Consider the following 18,696-nt stretch of genomic DNA (forward strand, 5'->3'; position numbering starts at 1 on the left):
TGACGGGAAGCTGTCTGTGCCCGAGGAGTCACTTTTTAGGGGCTGGTTTTGTTGCATTGCACAAACCTGGGTGCAAACCCCAAGCTCACTAGCGTGAGTCAGCGGGGCAGGCGGCGGCAGGAGAGGGAAAGGTGGGCGCGAAGGGGACGCCGCACACCCCGAGGCCTGCAACGGCGGTGGGAGGACCCGGGGGAGACTCTGGGACACCCCTAGCGGCGGCCCCCTACCCACAGCCCGACAGGTGAGCGCTGGCCGGCCACGGGGCGGAGCCCGCCGTACCCAACAGCCACCCTCCGGGCGCCACCACCACAGAGCAGGTAAATCCTCTGCCCGGCCCTCCACCGGACCCCCGGGGCCTCCGCGCCCCGGCCACCCCGCGTCCCCAGAGCCTCCCCACCCGCGCCGCCGCCCCCGGCGCGCGCCTGAGGCCGGGAGCCTTTGTCCTCTGCTCGATGGCGCTGGCGCACAGTCCAAGAGGGGCTGGCGACCAGGCGCATCCCCGCACCGAGCGCACGCAGACCCGAGGGGTGCGGGGCTGGGGCCGCTGTGAGGGTGCCCAGTGTGGTCGGATCCGGCCCTGCGGCGGCCGCGATCGGGGGTGGGTAGTGTAGGGTCTCCGGGGTGCGCCTCTTCCCGCCCCATTTCTCCCGGGCCGCGGGAGCCCCGAGAGCCCCGAGATGGCGTTGGCGGAAGTGAAGCCCCGCGCGGAGTGAAATGCCCTTTCTGTCCCCTCCTCGGGCCGAGCACTCCTGGAACAACTACCCTCGCGTTTTTCCCAGATCGGCTAGCTCCTTGGGGCAGCACTGTGCCTAAGTACGCTGCCGCTACGACATCGGTTTCTTTTTGCAACAATTTTTACAAATTTGATGTATAATTTACATGCTATAACATGCCCCCCTTTTACTTGTGCAGATCGGGGCCTGACAAATTTTAACCCAGGGAACCGCTGCCCCGACACAGACAGAGACCATTTGCATTACTCCAGAAAGTTCCCTCTTGTCCCTTCCAGATAATCCACACGCCCCCGCCCCCCACCAACTCCCTTGATTTCTGTCATAGCTTAGTTTTGCCTATTCCAGAGCTTCATAAAATGGGACCATTCAGTAAGTACTCTTGTTTCTAATATCACGTTTTATATGTTCGTCATTGACAAGGTATCTCTCTCTTGGAGCTTCTGATGTTTTTAGTTGCTTTAGGCCTGCACTGTCCAGTGTGGCAGTCCCTTGCCACATGTGGCTCTTGAGCACTGGAACTGTGGAGAGTCCCAGCTGAGATGTGCTGTGAGTGGACACACCTAATCTGGGAAGACAGTTAAAAAAAAAAAAAAAAAGACGATGCAGGCTATTTCACTAATACATTTTTGCAGTGATTGTGTGTTAAAATGAAAATATTTTAAATCCATTGGGTTAAATGAAACTTTAAAAATTAACTTCATCTGTTTCTTTTTAAATATGGCTACTAGGGAAGTCAAGACCATATAGGTGGATTGTCTGTTGTTTTTGTTGGACAGCAGTCAGGGCAGCCCTGCACACTCTCATTTTACAGACAATTGGTTCTGTTCACTGCATATGAGAGTAAATGAAAACCTGTTCTTACACGGGGAAAAAATCATCTGGAGTCAAGGAAGTAGCCAGAAGAGCTTGCCTTTTCCTGCCGTTTTAAAACTTTGCTGCAAACGAACTTGTTTCCTTAATAGAGGTAAAAAAGACTAGATGTGTCTTTGGTATTAAGTGACATTTTCAAGAAGGACTTCGTAAAATATTTAATGTGCTTTAAGAAGGTATTTTGTGCTTTTGAAAATATGGAAAACTTGTAATTGCCTACACCCCAACCACCTCAATATATCAAAATTTAGCATTTTGGTGTACTTTTGACTAGTCTTTTTCTTTTTCTTTTTTTTTTTAAGATTTTATTTATTTATTTTTAGAGAGGGAGATAGAGAGAGAGAGAGAAACATCAATGTGCGGTTGCTGGGGGCCGTGGCCTGCAACCCAGGCATGTGCCCTGACTGGGAATCGAACCTGCAATGCTTTGGTTTGCAGCCCGCACTCAATCCACTGAGCTACGCCAGCCACGGCTTGACTAGTCTTTTTCTTTAAAAGATATTTTATATAATTATTTTTAGAGGGGGTGGGAGGGAGAAAGAGGGAGAGAAACATCAATGTGTGGTTGCCTCTCCCGTGTCCCCGACTGGGTCCTGGCTGGAAACCCAGGCATGTACCCTGACTGGGAATCGAACTGATGACCCTGTGCTTCACAGGCTGGCACTCAATCTACTGAGCCACACCAGGCAGGGCTTGACTAGTCTTAATTAAAAAAATAATAATAATAAGTGAGATAATATTATGTTCAATTTTAAATTCCACTCTTTTCTTTTTTAATTTAATTTTATTTATTGATTATAGCAAGAAAGAAATGTCGCTTTGTTGTTCCACTAATTTGTGGCTTCATCTTTGTTTCTTGTATGTGCTCTGACCTGGGATCGAACCCACAATGTTGGTGGATTGGGATGATGCTCTAACCAACTGAGCTACCTGGCCAGGGCCTGTAGCCAACTCTTTTGTTTTAACATAAGCATATCTTTTAAAAATTGACTTGAGAGAGAGAGAGAGACATCAATTTGTTTTTCCACTTACTATGCATCTTTGGTTGATTCTTATATGTGTCCTGATGGGGGATCAAATCCACATCCTTGGGGTATCTGGCCAACACTCTAAACAACAGAGCTACCCTCCAGGGTTAACATAAGCATATCTTACTTGAAAAATTCTTAGACTTTTTCTTTTTTTTAAGGATTTTTTTTATTTTTACAGAGAGAAGGGAAGAGAAGGAGAAAGAGGAGGCAAGACCTATCAATGAGTGGTTACCTCTCTCGTACCCCATACTGGGGACTTGCCTGCAACCCAGGAATGTGCCCTGACTGGTAATCGAACTGGCAACCCTCTGGTTAGCAGCCCACGCTCAATCCACTGAGCTATACCAGTTGGGCTCTTTTTTATTTGTTTAGAAATTCTTAGACTTTTTGACAACCACGTAAGTGGCTTCACATGAATACAGTCCAGTTTTCTTTGTGGGTATTTTTTGATTTTGCTAACTTTTACAAATGGGAAGTCATCTTAATAGCGAGACAGTGCTCTAATAAGGTACAATTACCTCCACACTTATTTGCCTCTTAATTGCACAGGAAAAGTGAAGTCCAAGACGACTGGGACCTTGACTTTTTGACCTTGACTTTTTGTTCACCCCCATATCCCCAAACCTAGGAACATGGCAAGCATGTATAAAGACATTCAGTATAACTGGCATTCAGTAAACATTTGTGAGCTGATTGAATCAGTGAGGAGATGGCTCTGGAAAATGGTAACAGCTAACTTGGGCACTCACTTGTAAATGCCCACATACCTCTATAAGGCAGGTACTATTATGATCTCTGTGCACTACATATGTAGAGAAAATCAAGGTTTAGAAAAGTTGAAGAAGTTGCCTAGGGTCCCAGCAGTGAATGACAGAGCCAACATTTGAATCCAGGTTCTCTGACTACGGAGGAGGGACATTTATCACAAAAAAAGAAATCACCAGTGGGATGGGTAAGGGGAGGCTGTGAAGAAGTGACCACTATGGTGACTACCTGGGCCAGAGGGAGTGGGAAGAGATGAACATTCACAAGCATTTTGGATCTGTGTTCTAGGTTTGGATTGAGGATCTTTTAAGCTAAACCTAGCTTGGTGAGTGGATGACAAGGTGGCATTGAAGGAGATCAACTGTATTGTGTATTGATAGGCAGGCCCAAAGGACTGAGGGAAGCCATTTGGGATGGGACATTGTATATTGTGGATGGCTTCAGTTTACTTGTCCTGGCCATGGTCAGCTAGTTCAAACTAAACTCACAGCTCAGAAGTGACATAATGTAACACCTTTAAGTTAAGATAGTTTGCTTTGAATGATAAGCAGAGGAAACCACAAAATCAGGATGGGCTTTCCTTTGAGGAGGATGGAAAAATAAGATAAACGGGCAATTGAAATGGTTTCTACCTGATTGCATTTGTACTTAATTTCCAAGTACTTAAAAAATTTGTGAGTTACATCAGAAAGAGGGATTTATAGATATTAGCTTTTACTCTCTCTCTCTCTCTCTCTCTCTTTGCAGTTGTAATTTTGTGTTAGTGGTCTTACTCAGTTGCCCATTTACCCATCATCCATGACTATGAAAATCATGCTGTTAAGACTTTCACGTGGCTGGTGGAATGGCAAGGGCGAAGGCACAGGCTCAAGGGAAAAACAGTGGTACTCAAAGTAAAGAAAACCAAGTAGCTTCGGGGCTCCCTGTCTGCCTCTTAAACAAAACAGCCACAGAAAATTCAAATAAAAATTTTTATGCTATAATATTTTTTTCCTGCTTGAATATTTTTGCATGGTAAAACTTGATAGGTAATGTAAAAGATTCAGTGTTCAGCATGCTTAGTTAAGGAGGATACATTTATTATTAACACTGAAGTTAAGTGTTATAAAATGGTGTATCTGAAGCCTGTATATAAAATTTTTTAAAATGATGTTAATATAAAAAATAGTGATGTTAATAGCTAACTTTCTTAAGTTCTTACTATCTGTTAATGTAGAGTTGATTTTAATGTAGTCTCATTTATTTATTCATTTATTTTCTTTCCCTTGCCTAGGGAGATATATCTGATAAAAAAAATTGCTACAAGCAATGTCTGAGATTTTGCTGCTTATATTTTCTTCTAGGAGTTTTATGGTTTGGGGTCTAATGTTTAAGACCCATTTTGAATTTATTCTTGTGTGTGGTATAAGAAGGTGATTTAGTTTTATTTTTCTGCACATATCTGTCCAATTTTCCTAACACCATTTATTGAATAAACTCTTTAGCCCAGTGTATGTGCTTGCTTCCTCTGTTGAATATTAATTGACTATAAAGATGTGGGTTTACTTCTGGGCTCTCTATTCTGTTCCATTGATCTATGTATCTGTTTTTATGCCAGTACCATGCTGTTTTGATTACTATGGCCTTATACTATAGTTTGATATTAGGTAGCATGATTTTTCCAACTTTGTTCTTCTTTCTCAGGATTGCTGTTGCTATGCAGGGCCTTTTGTGGTTCCGTGTACATTTTTGAAATATATGTTCTAGTTCTGGGAAATATGTCATTGGAATCTTGATAGGAATTACGTTGAATCTATGGATTGCTATGGGTAGTATGGACATTTAAATGATGCTAATTCTTCCTATCCATGAACATGGTATATGCTTCCACATATTTGTATCTTCTTCAATTTCTTCAGTGTCTTGTAATTTTCCAAGTACAGATCTTTTACATCCTTGGTTAGGTTTATTCCTAAATATTTTATTCTTTTTTAAAAAGATTTTATTTATTTATTTTTAGAGAGAGGGGAAGGGAAGGACAAAGAGAGGAGAAAAACATCAATGTGTGGTTGCCTCTCACGTGACCCCTACTGGGGACCTGGTCTGAAACCCAGCCATGTGCCCTGACTGGGAATCAAACTAGCAACCTTTTGGTTCACAGGCCAACACTGAATCCACTGAGCCACACCAGCCAGGATGGTACTTTATTCTTTTTGAAGCAATTATAAATGGGATTGTTTCCTTAATTTCCCTTTCTGTTAGCTCATTATTGGCATATGAAAATGCAACTGATTTCTGGATATTAATTTTGTATCCTGCTACTTTGCTGAATTCATTTATCAGTTTAAGTAGTTTCTTGGTGGAATCTTTGGGATTCTGTATGTACAATGTCATGTCATCAGCAAATAATGACAGTTTTACTTCCTCCTTTCCAATTCCTTTTATTTCTTCTTCTTGTCTGATTGCTGTGGCTAGGACTTCCAGTACTATGTTGAATAAGGGAGTATAGGGATTGATTTTGACTGCTTCCATACCAGGCATCAGTAAACATTTTCTGTGAAAAGCCAGATAGTAAATATTTCAGGTGTTGTGGGCCAGAGGTCTCTGTTGTCACAACTACTCAGCGGTGCCGCTGTAGAAAGTGAACACAGATACGATAATATGTAAATGATGGGTGTGGCTATGTGCTAATAAAACTTGATTTATGGCCACTAAAATTTGAGTTTCATACAATTTTAATGTGTCATGAAATCCTCTTTTGATCTTTTCTGAATCATTTAAAATGTAAAAAACATTCTTGGCTTGGGGACCATACAAAAACAGAGAGACAGATGTGACCAGTGGGCCCTGGTTTGCTGACCTCTGATCTGTACCTTCACTCAGTTAAACCGCAGGACTACTTAGGAGATTTTTTGTAATGTTGGCATATGTAAATATTGATTTTCTAAAAAAATAGGCTTTACTTTTTAGAGCAATTTTAGCTTTGCAGCAAAACTGAGCAGAAAGTACTGAGTTCCCATAGACACTCTGTCCCACAAGCACAGCCTTCCCCATTATCAGCATCCCAAACCAGGGTGATGCATTTATTACAATCAATGAACCTACGGTGACGCAATCTTATCATCCAAAGTCCATGGTTACATTAGAGTTTGCTCTTGATGTTGCACATTCTGTGGGTTTGGAGAAATGTATAATGATATATACGCACTACTGTAGTATCGTAGAGTATTTTCACTGCCCTAAAAATCTTCTGTGCTTCATGTATTCATCTCTCCCTGCCCCCATCCCCTGGAAACCACTGATATTTACAGTCTCCATAGTTTTGCCTTTTCTGAAGTGTCACATAGTTGGAATCCCACAGTGTGTAGCCCTTTCAGATTGGCTTCTTTTACTTAGTAATATGTGTTGAATTTCCTCCATGTCTTTTCATGGCTTGACAGCTCATTTCTTTTTAGTGCTGAATAATATTTTAAGGGACTGGTATTTTTACTCCATTTCACAGACGAAGAAACAGGCACTGAATGGAGTAGTAACTTGCCCAAGCACAGCTTGTACGGATATGACAACAGCGTCTGATTGCTTATATATTTTACTATGCTTCTGAATTCCAGAGACATTTTTCTCATGATGAGGTTTGTCATATGATAAAGTTGGGGGTACATGGAAAATCAGGGCAATGGAGCCAGTCCCTCTACTTGCAGAAAATAGCCACAGCTTCCTGCATATTGACAAAAATTAAAAATCTAAAAGATAAGACTTTGTTTCAAAAGTTTCAAATGTCAATATTTAGTTTAGGTAGAAAAATGCAGTATGCTTTTGAAATTCTGGTTTAACAACAACACACTCTCTGCTTTACTGGTTTGAGAAAATATTTCTCTTCCCTGACTCTTAATTTTATTTCTTTTCAGAGTCTATCTGGGTGCTGGCACCCAACCATTCCTTTGCCAATGAAGTACATCCTGGTCACTGGTGGGGTCATCTCAAGCATTGGGAAAGGGATCATCGCGAGCAGCATTGGGACAATTCTAAAATCATGGGGACTCCGAGTTACGGCCATCAAAATCGACCCCTACATCAACATTGATGCGGGCACTTTTTCACCTTATGAGCACGGTATGAAAGAGAACCATTTCCTCCCTTATAAAGCACTTGGTTAAATTGTATTTCTTTCTTTTATGTTGGGTAATTTCTTTAGGAGAGCGTTCCAAAAGTAGAGTTGCTGGATCATGTGTTATGAATATGTGAATGTTTTCATGGTCGTTGATACATTGTTCAGATTGCTGATGCCGTTCCAAATCAGTCCACCTTTTTTTGAAAACTGTGAGGAAACCATTTTCACTGTAGCTTTTGCAGTATGGATTATGTTTTGTTGTATTTTATCATAAAGGTAATAGATTTAACACTTTCTTGTTAAGAGAAACATTCAGACAATATAGTATATATTGACAATCATATTGACAATATAGAATGGCATGAAGAAAATTTTCCACTTTTTGGAGCAACTATTATTAATGTAGACATTTCAATGTATATAGTAATTATTTTTTTAAAAAAGCATTAGCCTTTACATACTGTCTTTTAAAAAAATTTACATACATGCAGAAAAGTACATAAATCATAAATGTTTTGCTTGATGAAATGAACATACTGTATAACCAGACCCCAGATTGATAAACAGAATTTTCCTTTGTCCTCAAACTGCCAGGGTAACTGCTATCCTGTCTTCTAACACCATAGATTAATTTTGCTTCTTTTTGAACTTCAAATGAATTGAATCTTACAGTCACATTATTTTAAATCTAATTTCTAAAACTTAATATATTGTGGACATTTTTATATATTCTATACTCTTAAAAGCTGCACAGACAGCCCTGGCTGGCATAGCTCAGCGGATTGAGCTCGGGCTGTGAACCAAAGTGTCACAGGTTCGATTCCCAGTCAGGGTACATGTCTGGGTTGCAGGCCATGACCCCCAGCAACCACACATTGACGATTCTCTCTCTCTCTCTTTCTCCCTCCCTTCCCTCTCTAAAAATAAAGAAATAAAATCTTTAAAAAAAAGCTGCACAGAATCTGAACAATAATAGGAAATAATTGCCAGTGTATTGATATATTAAACAGTACTGTGATGGAAATCTTTGAACTTAATCAGTTTATTCTTAAACAGAAATGCCTATGTGCAGAATTTCTTATTTGATGGTTAGATATATTTTTCCAGCTTTTGACACATAATGCATATTGCCAAAGGTTTTTCCATTCAGGATCCCTTATGTACAACTCTGAAATCCAAAAAGTTCTGAAAATTTAAAGTTCTTCTTAAGTTTGTGGCTATTTATAGTCTCTTTCCAAAAGTTTTGAAAATTGAAACGTCTTTATAAAGCTGTGGCTATTTCTAGTCTGTACTCCACTTGGAATGTGTTCGATTATGGGTTACTTTGGGGGTATTTTATAATATATGGAAAGCATTCTATATTACTTTTCTAGAATCAGAAAAAGTCCAAATTCCAACTTTTCATCTTGTCTCCGAATTTTCTGTTAAGGCTTGTGCATCTGCACTAATTTACATCCTCATCAACAGGATATAAGAAAAAGGCCCAGTTCTTCATGCCCTTGCTGAACATTATTCTTTTTAAAATTTACTAACCTGAGAGTAAACCAAAGAACAAAAAAGGGTATCTCAGTGTATTCCCGTAGATTTATTTGATTTTCATTTTGTCTGTGTAATGACTTACTCAAGTCTATGGTAGATTATATTTTTGTTTGAAACTATCACCCAACTTCCTTCATTTTTTTAATGGTAAGCATATGTTTAATTTTGTAAGAAACTGCCACACTATGTTCTAAAGTGGCTGTAGCATTTTGCATTCCCATCAGCAATAAATGACGGTTCCTACTGTTCTACATCTCTGTCAGCATTTGAAGTTTTCAGTGGTCTGGATTTGGCCAGTTTTTAAAAAGATTTTATTTATTTATTTATTACATATAGGGAAAGGGAGGGAGAAAGAGAGGGAGAGAAACATCAATGTGTGGTTTCCTCTCACACGCCCCCACCCCCGCCCCACAGGGGACCTGGTCTGCAACCCAGGCAGTGCCCTGACTGGGAATCGAACCGGTGACCCTTTGGTTCTCAGGCGGGTGCTCAGTCCACTGAGACACACCAGCCATGACTAAAATTGCTGTTTTAAAGTCCCTTTTCTCATGTGGTATATGGTGAGTTTAGAAAGCCAATTTGTGAAGACAGAATTTCAGTGAGCATTTAAAAACAATACCATAATAGGATACCAGAATTTTTCTCATGCATTTTCAAGGATATACTTGAATTGTTAGATTCTCTCATCAAAATCATGAAGTAATGATAGAATATAGGTTATAAATAAATCTCTTAGCAGCTTTTTAATACAATGGATCCATCTTTGAAAAATAATCTACTGGAAGCAAATTTGAAAAATTTCCATTCTTTTTATTCTAGGTGAAGTGTTTGTCTTAAATGATGGTGGAGAAGTTGATTTAGACCTTGGAAATTATGAAAGGTTCTTGGATATTAATCTTTATAAGGACAACAACATCACCACTGGGAAGATATATCAGCATGTAATAAATAAGGAGAGGCGTGGTGACTACCTGGGCAAAACGGTACAAGGTATTAGACTCCACAAACATTAGGGAGCCCTGTGTGCCCAGCACTCACACCCTGCTCAAGATAGACGAGACAGGGCGGGGGTCCCTGCACTGCCTACAAGTTCTAATGCTTTTCAAACCTCTGTGTTCTTTTTGGTTTCATTTCCGTTAAAGGCTTCGAGTTCATCCCGTGTGTCCCTGATTTATTTTCATCAGTCTTTTCTTTCTTTCTCACTAATGCCGTTGTTTCATTTAGTCCACCTCTCTCTCTCTCTCTCTAGCTTTTATTTATAAAATCTATAGAGAACCATTTATTCACCTTTTTTACCTGAATGGGGTGTAGGGTTGTTGGCTTTTTTTTTGTTGTTTGCTTTTGGTCTGTCTTTTATTTCGTATGTTCTTTTTTTCTCCTTTTTTTCTTGTATCTTTGCATGCATGAGGATTACTTCCCTTTGAAGGAAGACAGCGTTGGGGAGGGACTGGGGGATTGAACTGGAGTGGCAGGTAGCATGCTCTGACCTTTTTTCACCAACCCTTCCCCTGGATGATATGGTTCTCTTTTGTCTTAGAAGAGATCTGCCCTGGCACCTCTTGGGTTTTGTATTCAGACGTTCCTACATGGTAGGGTATAGGTGATAATTTAGCATGCCCTTTAAATCCCGTTCAAGTTGAAGAAGGTGAGAAACAAATGTAGGAATAGGACAGATGGAGATCAAAAGATCAGCCATGTTATTGCCAAAACTGGACAGTGTGGTGTAGATCTCCAGTACAAGCATGCTTTCTAACAGTTTTCCCCCAAGTGGAGGTTTTGGGAAAACCTGCGGGAGGGAGAGGTCCTGGCTCATACCTCTAATGTCCCAGCGATGGAGGAGAGGGCAAGACCCCAAGCCTGGGTCCTGAACCATTATCCCTGGATTGCTGGCGAGGAGACAAAACCCTATGGGCCTCATCCTCCCAGAAAGGGGTGAGCCAGGCATGCGCAGTGGGTTCTTACAGAACTACACCCAGCAAAGAGCCCTTGTGGGCTCTGCAGGTATGAGGTGCAGCAGGTGATGGATGCACCTTTGCTTCAGTTTCCTGAAGACCAAGGTTCCAACTTCTTGCAGCCACATCAGGTTAGGTGGCTGGGCCACCTACGTGGATGTCACTTTTTTGTCTCTCCATTTGAGATCCCCAACTGTAGGCCTGCTCACTACTCAAGGGACTCCTGGGCCTCACACGGTTGGAGAGATGTCCCTTCTTGTCCTCTTTATCTGACTTTAGCAGTTGCAGGCCCCTTGTCAGCAGGCAGACCTCATGTATACCCTCTTGAGTGGCTCCCTCCTCCCTGGATGGTGGGCTGCCGAGGGTCTGCAGGGCCCTGCCAGTCTGCATGGCCACTCTGCATCCTTCTTTCCTGGGGAGTCCAGCATTCAGCAGCCTAGGCGGTCCTCCTGGCACAGTTTTTCTTGGCATTACAGTTATTTTCTAGTTGCATCAAAGATGGTATTTCTGCCTTCTGTTTCTTGTTTGGTGCCATTGGTTAGTTTCAAGGGAAAAGGTATAACATTTAAATGTCTAAACCTATACTGTGCCTGTAGTGTTAATTTCGGTGAAGGAAGATGATAGCATTAGAATTGTAGTTTGTCTAATTTGCCAGGTTATTTGGGAGATATAAAGACTCTGATACATTCCCTTTTCAGGACCATGAAATATACTTTCTTTTTCTTTTTTCTTTTTATTTCTTTTCTTTTTTTCTTTTTCTTTTTTATTTATTTAAATTGTTGTTCAAGTACAGCTTTCTGCCCCCCCCAACCCAACCCCCCAGCCCTCCCTCCCATTTCCACCCCTCCTCCATTATTGTCCATGTGTCCTTTATACTTGTTCCTGCAAACCCTTCACCCTTTTCCCCTGAAATTCTCTCCCCTTTCCCCTCTGGTCACTGTCAGCCTGTTCTCAATTTCAGTGTCTTTGGTCATATTTTGCTCGTTTGTTTGTTTCATTGATTAGGTTCCTGTTAAAGGTGAGATCATATGGTGTTTGTCTTTTACCGCCTGGCTTATTTCGCTTAGCATAATGCTTTCTAGTTCCATCTATGCTGTCGCAAAGGGTAAGAGCTTCTTTCTTTCTGCTGCATAGAATATAAAATACACTTTTGTGCCAATTACTTCTTTCTACAGTTGTCCCTCACATTACTGATGCTGTCCAGGAGTGGGTTATGAATCAAGCCATGGTGCCTGTGGACGGTCACAAGGAGGAGCCCCAGATATGTGTTATTGAGGTAAGCATGGAACTTTTCTTTATAAACTTATATCCTTCTGGGTTTTTTAAGCATCTGCTCTTTATTCATTCAACAAATATGTAAATATGGTCTCCTGTGTGCGAGGCACTGTGCTAGGAATAGATAGTCCCTGCCCTTGTGGTCACAAGTCAGTGGGCAAGACTGGCATTAAACAGGGTGAGTACTCCTGAGGTGGGTGTGCAGCGACCTGCATGAAGAGACATCAGCCGCTCACGAAGTCAATGTTAGGGCTTCCTGTGTGCCAAGACTGGGATGGGCAGTTTCTAGCCTTTAGGAGCTTGCAGACCTCCCTATTTTCACACAATAGAATGCATTCTAGTGAGTGCTATTTGAGTATTTGCAAAATGCATCGGCAGTAGAGAAAGATGGAGTTAGGGAAGTCTGATGGTAGAGGTGATTTGGAGGTGAGTATTAGCTGTTTAAAGAAAGAACATAATACAGGATGGGGCAAAAGTAGGGTTATAGTTGTGAGCACGTGAAATACAGAGTTTATTCCTTTTTAAAAGATTTTATTTATTTATCTCTAGAGAGAGGGGAATGGGAAGACAAAGAGAGAGAAACATCAATGTGTGGCGGCCTCTCACACGCCACCCCCCACTGGGGCTCCAGCCTGCAACCCAGGCATGCGCCTTGACTGGGGATTGAACCGGGGACCCTTCAGTTTGCAGGCCAGCACTCAACCCACTGACCCACACCATTCAGGACCTGAGTTTATTCTTGTATTATTATTTACTAATTATTATATAATTTTCCATATGAACAACTGTAAACCTACTTTTGCCGCCCCTGTATTGGAACTTGCCACTTATTCACTGCTTCCCTCCTGTCAATTTGCCGAGCAAGAATGACATCCAGGTACTCCTTATTGAAATGTTAGTTGGTCTGATTGCCAGGCAGGACAGCAGAATAATGAATAGCATAGTTTCTAGAGTCAGACAGCTCAAGTTCAATGTTCTGCCGTCACTCCTCAGTGGTATATAGGTCAGTTGTTACAGTCTGGAGCCAGAATGCGTGCATTCATAGCTCAGCTGCGTCACTAACCACCTGGGCAACTTTGGACAAGTTTACTTAAGTTCTCTGTGCCTCAATGTACTCATTTGCTAAATCGGGATAATGATACTACTTAACTCATTGTTTTGAGGACTAAATAAGTCAACATACTTACTATGTAGAATAGTGTCGGATCTACAGTATGTGCTCAAAAATTATTAGTTACTATTAAGTGGCCTCTGTGACTTTTGGCAAATTACTTTGCAAAACTTCAATGTAGTCATCTAGAACAATGTGATAATAACGTAATATTGTAATAATAATAAGATGATAATAATAGGGTTGTTGTGATGATTAAATGCAATAAGATAGAGCATTTGACAATGTCTGGCATTTAGGAAGTGCTCAGTAAACATAAGTTAGCTGTCGCTGTTGTCTGCATCATCAGTATTATCTAATATGCTCTGTACAAGATCCGTTTTGCTAATAGTAGAGCTGATAAACGTAACATAATGTGCCTACTATCATATATTAACTGTATTGTACTACTGTAGCAGTATGGCTGGTAGACAATATAAATATGTAATTGTGCTCTACAAAATTATTTCTCCCTTGGTATTTCTTCCTTCAGAGTTTATGAGGACAGAGGAAATGCTTTCTTTATAATTTTTAAAAATTGTAGTGTAACATAAACACACAGAAGTGCACATGTAGATGTATAGCTTGATGAAGTTTTACAAATTAAACCTACCTACATAATTAGACTTGCTCCCTTTTTTAAAAACGAGATTTTATTTATATTTAGAGAGAGGGGGAAGGAGGGAGAAAGAGAGGGAAAGACACATCAATGTGTGGTTGCCTCTGGTGTGCCCCCAATTGGGGACCTGGTACACAACCCAGGCATGTGCCCTGACTGGGAATCAAACTGATGACCCTTCGGTTTACAGGCCGGCGCTCAGTCCACTGAGCCATACCAACCAGGACTCAGGTTTTAATTTCATGGAAACAGATCCATTGTGCTAACTGATCCCTAGAAAAACCCCTTCTCCTCCATACAACCCTGATGCTTGTTGGACACTAGGTCAGACATGCTTTTAGGTTTAAGTTGTGCCCAACATTTGTGTCTGTGCATGATTTAAGTTTCCAAAGGACCACCAAAGAGCATTTTTAGTTTTCAGTGCGTGGAGAAGCCTTTTGTGCAGTGAGGCCTTGACTTCTCAGACCAGGGGAGCTGACAGGCCTTGTTCATGTTAGTACGGGGTGTCCAGGCATGAACCTGAAATACAAATAACCTATGCCTGGCTTAAAGGAACAAAAGGCTCCTTGCTTCTGCCCTTCCTTCCTTCCTTTCTCTTTCTGAGAACAAAAGACGCCTTAAAAGTAAAATCGACATGACACGTCACAAATTTGCTACTGCTTCAGTTTAAGCTTTGGATAGATTTTCAAATATTGTTATGGGTGCTATTTTCCCTATGGTGTAGGGCAATAGTTGACTTAGGACTATTTTACTAATAATACTGAAAGTTTCTAGTCACGATGATAATGGGAACCAGAGCAGTAACTGGGCCTTCCAAACTGGCAGAGAAATTACAGTACCACTGTAGGCCATGTGGGGGCAGAAGCGGATAGTGTTTAGAGTTTGGCTTCCTTTTCCGGATTCCCTGTGGACTCCCAGTACATTCCCATAAAAAAACTGAAGATGTCTCCTCACAGATTAGTTTAATGCAGATCTCTTCTCTTCCTCCCCAAATTTTTCCCATTAGATTCTGCTGCATTGTAGTCAGTGAGCATTTACACCCCTCCCCTCCAGTTTCCTGATTGCATGTGATATTTCTGGGATTTTTGTAATTAAAATACTCATTCTTTTACAGAATTATCACATATTTCTGTGTGTTCCAGACCCAGGAAGCTTGAATTTTAATTATGTTTTGTTATCTATAGCAACGATATCCTGAGACTTCTTAGTTTGATTCCATTGTAATTATGGAAAGAGGTGCAAGAATTCTGTTACCTACGGCTTAGATTGAACTTTGAGAACTTCTGTCCTGTCCTGACCACCAACCTAAGCCTCCAGTGCTGCATGTAGGGCATTGGGCTTGTGCTGGAGATACGGCAGGCGCGGTCCTGCCCCTGTGGGGCTTACAGCCTAATGGGATAGAGAGACCAGAAAGAAAGACTGAAATAAAATAGTGGTAGCTTGTACTGAGTTACCAGGAAGGGCACAGACAGGGTGCTGTGATAGGGGGCAGTGGGAGGGAGGCTGCTTTAGGCAGGTGGTCAGGGTCAGGCTTTCTGAGGGGGACACAGCTCCCTGGGCTGGAAGATAAAAGGGCACTAGCTGTAGATGCAGAATGGGCAGGGCAGGAAGGAAGAGAGAGCCCATCTGAGAGGCCAGTGGGGCTGAAGCGCAGGCAGCAGGCAGCAGGCAGCGAGAGATGGAGGTGGGGGAGTAGGGAGGTGGTGACATGAGATGAGATTAGAGACCTGTGCAATAGCCACATCACATAGGACCTTTTGTTGACAGGATAAAGGAGTTTCAGTTTTATTTTTAGTGAAGCAGTGGGTTACTGAAGGGTACAAGCAAGGGGGAGACATATTCTGAATTTTTAAAAGGTCACTCTGCTGGTGTGTGACAAATGGGTTTGACTGTAGAACAGGAGAGATGGAAGTTGTGGGCGATTAAGATTGGGGATCTCCCTGACTGGTGTGGCTCAGTGGGTTGGGTGTGGTCCTGCAAACCGAAATGTTGCCTGTTCGGTTCCCCATGAGGGCGCATGCGTGGCTTATTGATTTGGTCCCTGGTTGGCGGTGTACGAGAGGCTACAGATAGATGTTTCTCTTGCCCATTGATGTTTTTCTCCCTCTCTTACTCCCTCCCTTCCCCTCTCTCTAAAGATAACTAAATAAAATCTTTTAAAACAACAACAACAAAAAAGGATTGCAGATCTACCAGCTTTTTATGTAAAGGGCCAAACAGTAAATAAGTTTAGATTGTTTAGCTTTGCTGGTGGGGGAGACTCTGTCACTTCTCAACTCGGTTATTGTGGTGCAAACGCATCCATAGGCGACATGTAAATGAATGGGCACAGCTGCGTGCCAATACAACTTCTACATAAAGACAGGCAGTAGGCCATGCTTTGCCACTCTCTGGTTTAGATCATTGGGGCAATCCTGGCAAAAGATGGTGTGGGCTTGAGCGTCTAGGATGGTAGCAGTGGAGAGCTGTGCCAGGAGTTTTGGAGTTATGACCAAATGAACTGTATTGGGTGAGAAGAGGGGGGGGACCTGAGGATGATTTCCAGGCTTCTAGCTTGAGCCAGTTAGTGGGAGGAGATGCTGTTTGCTGAGATGAGGAAGTACCCATAGAAAGAGGCCCAGAGAGGGTGGGTCAGGAGTTCAGTAGTTCAGTTTGGGAGGTGGTAAGTTTGGGTGATTATTGATCCATCCGAGACGTCAAGTACAAGCTGGCTACATAGCCCAATGGTGCTGGGAAGAGAGATCAGGGCTCGAAGTACATTCTGGACCTAGTCAAGTGGACCTAGTCAAGTAGCTGAAGCCAGAGAAGATGGTGAATTCTGGGGCTGGGCTCATGGTGACCTCTTCCTGCTCAACAGCCAGATCATTCTGCCTCGTGCTTAGGTTTTACTCCTGGTTCTTATTCTCTAGTTCCATTCTATTTCCCTTGCTAAATTCTGAGCTCCTTAGGAGCACCTTCTCTTAAATTCTTCCAGCACTTCATTCATAGTGCTGAGCATGTAGTAGGTGCTCAAATACTAGAGGATTCATTTAAAAATCCATGTGATAGTCTTTAAGTATTTAAATACGGTTACGATGAATGGGTTAAGGTGAATTTTATCCCGGTCTAAAGTAAAATGCTTAAGTAACTATTGGAAGCACATTGTAAATTAAGTTAACATTTATCAAAGGATTATAGTTGTCGGGACTTTTGGTACTGCTTGTTTCAGAAAGCTAACATGTTTTAACAGTAGGGATTTAATTCTGGTAGTACTACCATTACAAGGAGACTGTTCAGATGCATGCAAGTGTGTGCCTCTGCGCATCTGTTTGTTTGTTTGTTTGTTTGTTCATGGAGAGAGAGAATACTCACTATTTCATACAAGTTAGAGCCAGACGCCTTTATAGTCTGGATTTTTTTTTTATCTGCTCATGACTTGCCTTCTCTTTTTTTAAAACGTGCATTTTCTTAACATTTTCCATCTTTTTTTTCAAGATTTTATTTATTTATCTTTAGAAAGAGGGGAGAGGAGGGAGAGAGGAAGAGAAACATCAATGTGTGGCTGCCTCTCATGTGCCCTCTACTGGGGACCTGGCCCACAACCCAGGCATGTGCCCTGACTGGGAATCGAGCCAGTGGCCCTTTGGTTTGCAGGCTGGTGCTCAATCCACTGAGCCACACCAGCCAGGGTAACATTTTCAGTCTTAATGAAATGAAAGGTTGAGAGCCTTATAATGATCCCCCATTTGGGGGGTGGGGTATGGGAACTTACGAGTCTGTAAAATCCAAGTGAATCAATGATAGCATGAGTCATTTGCTTAATTTACTCCATATCTCCACATAACAAGCAAAGTGATCTTATAAACACAGCAGTCAGATCATCCTGGAAGCCCTCCTCACCCTTGCTTTCTTCTTTTTTCTTGAGGCTCTGCTTACTTTCTTTCCTGTTTACCTGACTGTGTTGCACTCCAGCCCTTATTATTTGCCTTTCTAGTCTCCATGTTTTCTTCCCTTTGCTTCGTCTCCCTTTTAAATGTACAATGCTTTTCTCTTTCATTTAATTTATATATCATAAATCTTGCCTGTTTTCAGGGTGCAATTCAATGATCTTTAGCATAGTTACAAATGTCTGTTTTTGTGCAAATATCAAACTTCTGCTTGGCTTTTTAAGACTTTTTCTATTGGTCTATATAACATGGAAGATCACTTGTGTCTTTTTTTGCATCCCAGCTGGGTGGCACCATCGGAGACATTGAAGGAATGCCGTTTGTGGAAGCATTCAGACAATTTCAGTTTAAAGCAAAAAGAGAGAATTTCTGTAACATCCACGTTAGCCTTGTCCCACAGGTGAGCTTTCCAGATAAGTATAGTCGGCAACTTCGATAAGTCTTCCTATGATATTCTGCGTATTCTGTGTTTTAGCTAGGGATCCATTCACCATCCAGGAGAGCTAACTGCCCAACATACTAAGAGTGACCCGTTTCTTTCCAGCCCAGTGCTACCGGAGAACAAAAAACCAAACCCACACAAAACAGTGTTCGTGCGCTGAGAGGGTTGGGTCTGTCTCCTGATCTGGTGAGTTGAAGAGAATGGGTGAGTTTCTTGCAATAGGACCTCCTTTCCTTAATCTATAACATCATCTAAGTCCTTTCTAGCTCTCAAATGGTTCTGATGACATTAAGCCAGGGAAGG

At 41.8% G+C, this 18,696-nt stretch overlaps 1 protein-coding gene across 2 annotated transcripts in view; it reads left to right on the forward strand.

Moving 5' to 3' along the window:
• Positions 1-18,696, forward strand: part of CTPS2 (CTP synthase 2) — a 99,775-nt gene continuing 81,079 nt past the window's right edge. Inside the window, exons 1-6 of one of the 2 annotated variants that reach the window (XM_045856130.1) lie at positions 1-317; positions 7,288-7,492; positions 9,849-10,019; positions 12,157-12,257; positions 18,235-18,351; positions 18,496-18,579. In XM_045856130.1, coding sequence (XP_045712086.1) covers positions 7,327-7,492; positions 9,849-10,019; positions 12,157-12,257; positions 18,235-18,351; positions 18,496-18,579 — 639 coding nt within the window. In that variant the 5' untranslated portion in view covers positions 1-317; positions 7,288-7,326. Of the gene's footprint in view, positions 318-2,817; positions 2,924-7,287; positions 7,493-9,848; positions 10,020-12,156; positions 12,258-18,234; positions 18,352-18,495; positions 18,580-18,696 lie in introns of those variants that run through there. The other variant, XM_045856131.1, reaches the window with a different exon arrangement.

The sequence above is a fragment of the Phyllostomus hastatus genome, unplaced genomic scaffold (assembly GCF_019186645.2).
Source record: "Phyllostomus hastatus isolate PE091 unplaced genomic scaffold, TTU_PhHast_1.1 phas_scaffold_12, whole genome shotgun sequence".
NCBI classification, from domain to species: domain Eukaryota; kingdom Metazoa; phylum Chordata; class Mammalia; order Chiroptera; family Phyllostomidae; genus Phyllostomus; species Phyllostomus hastatus.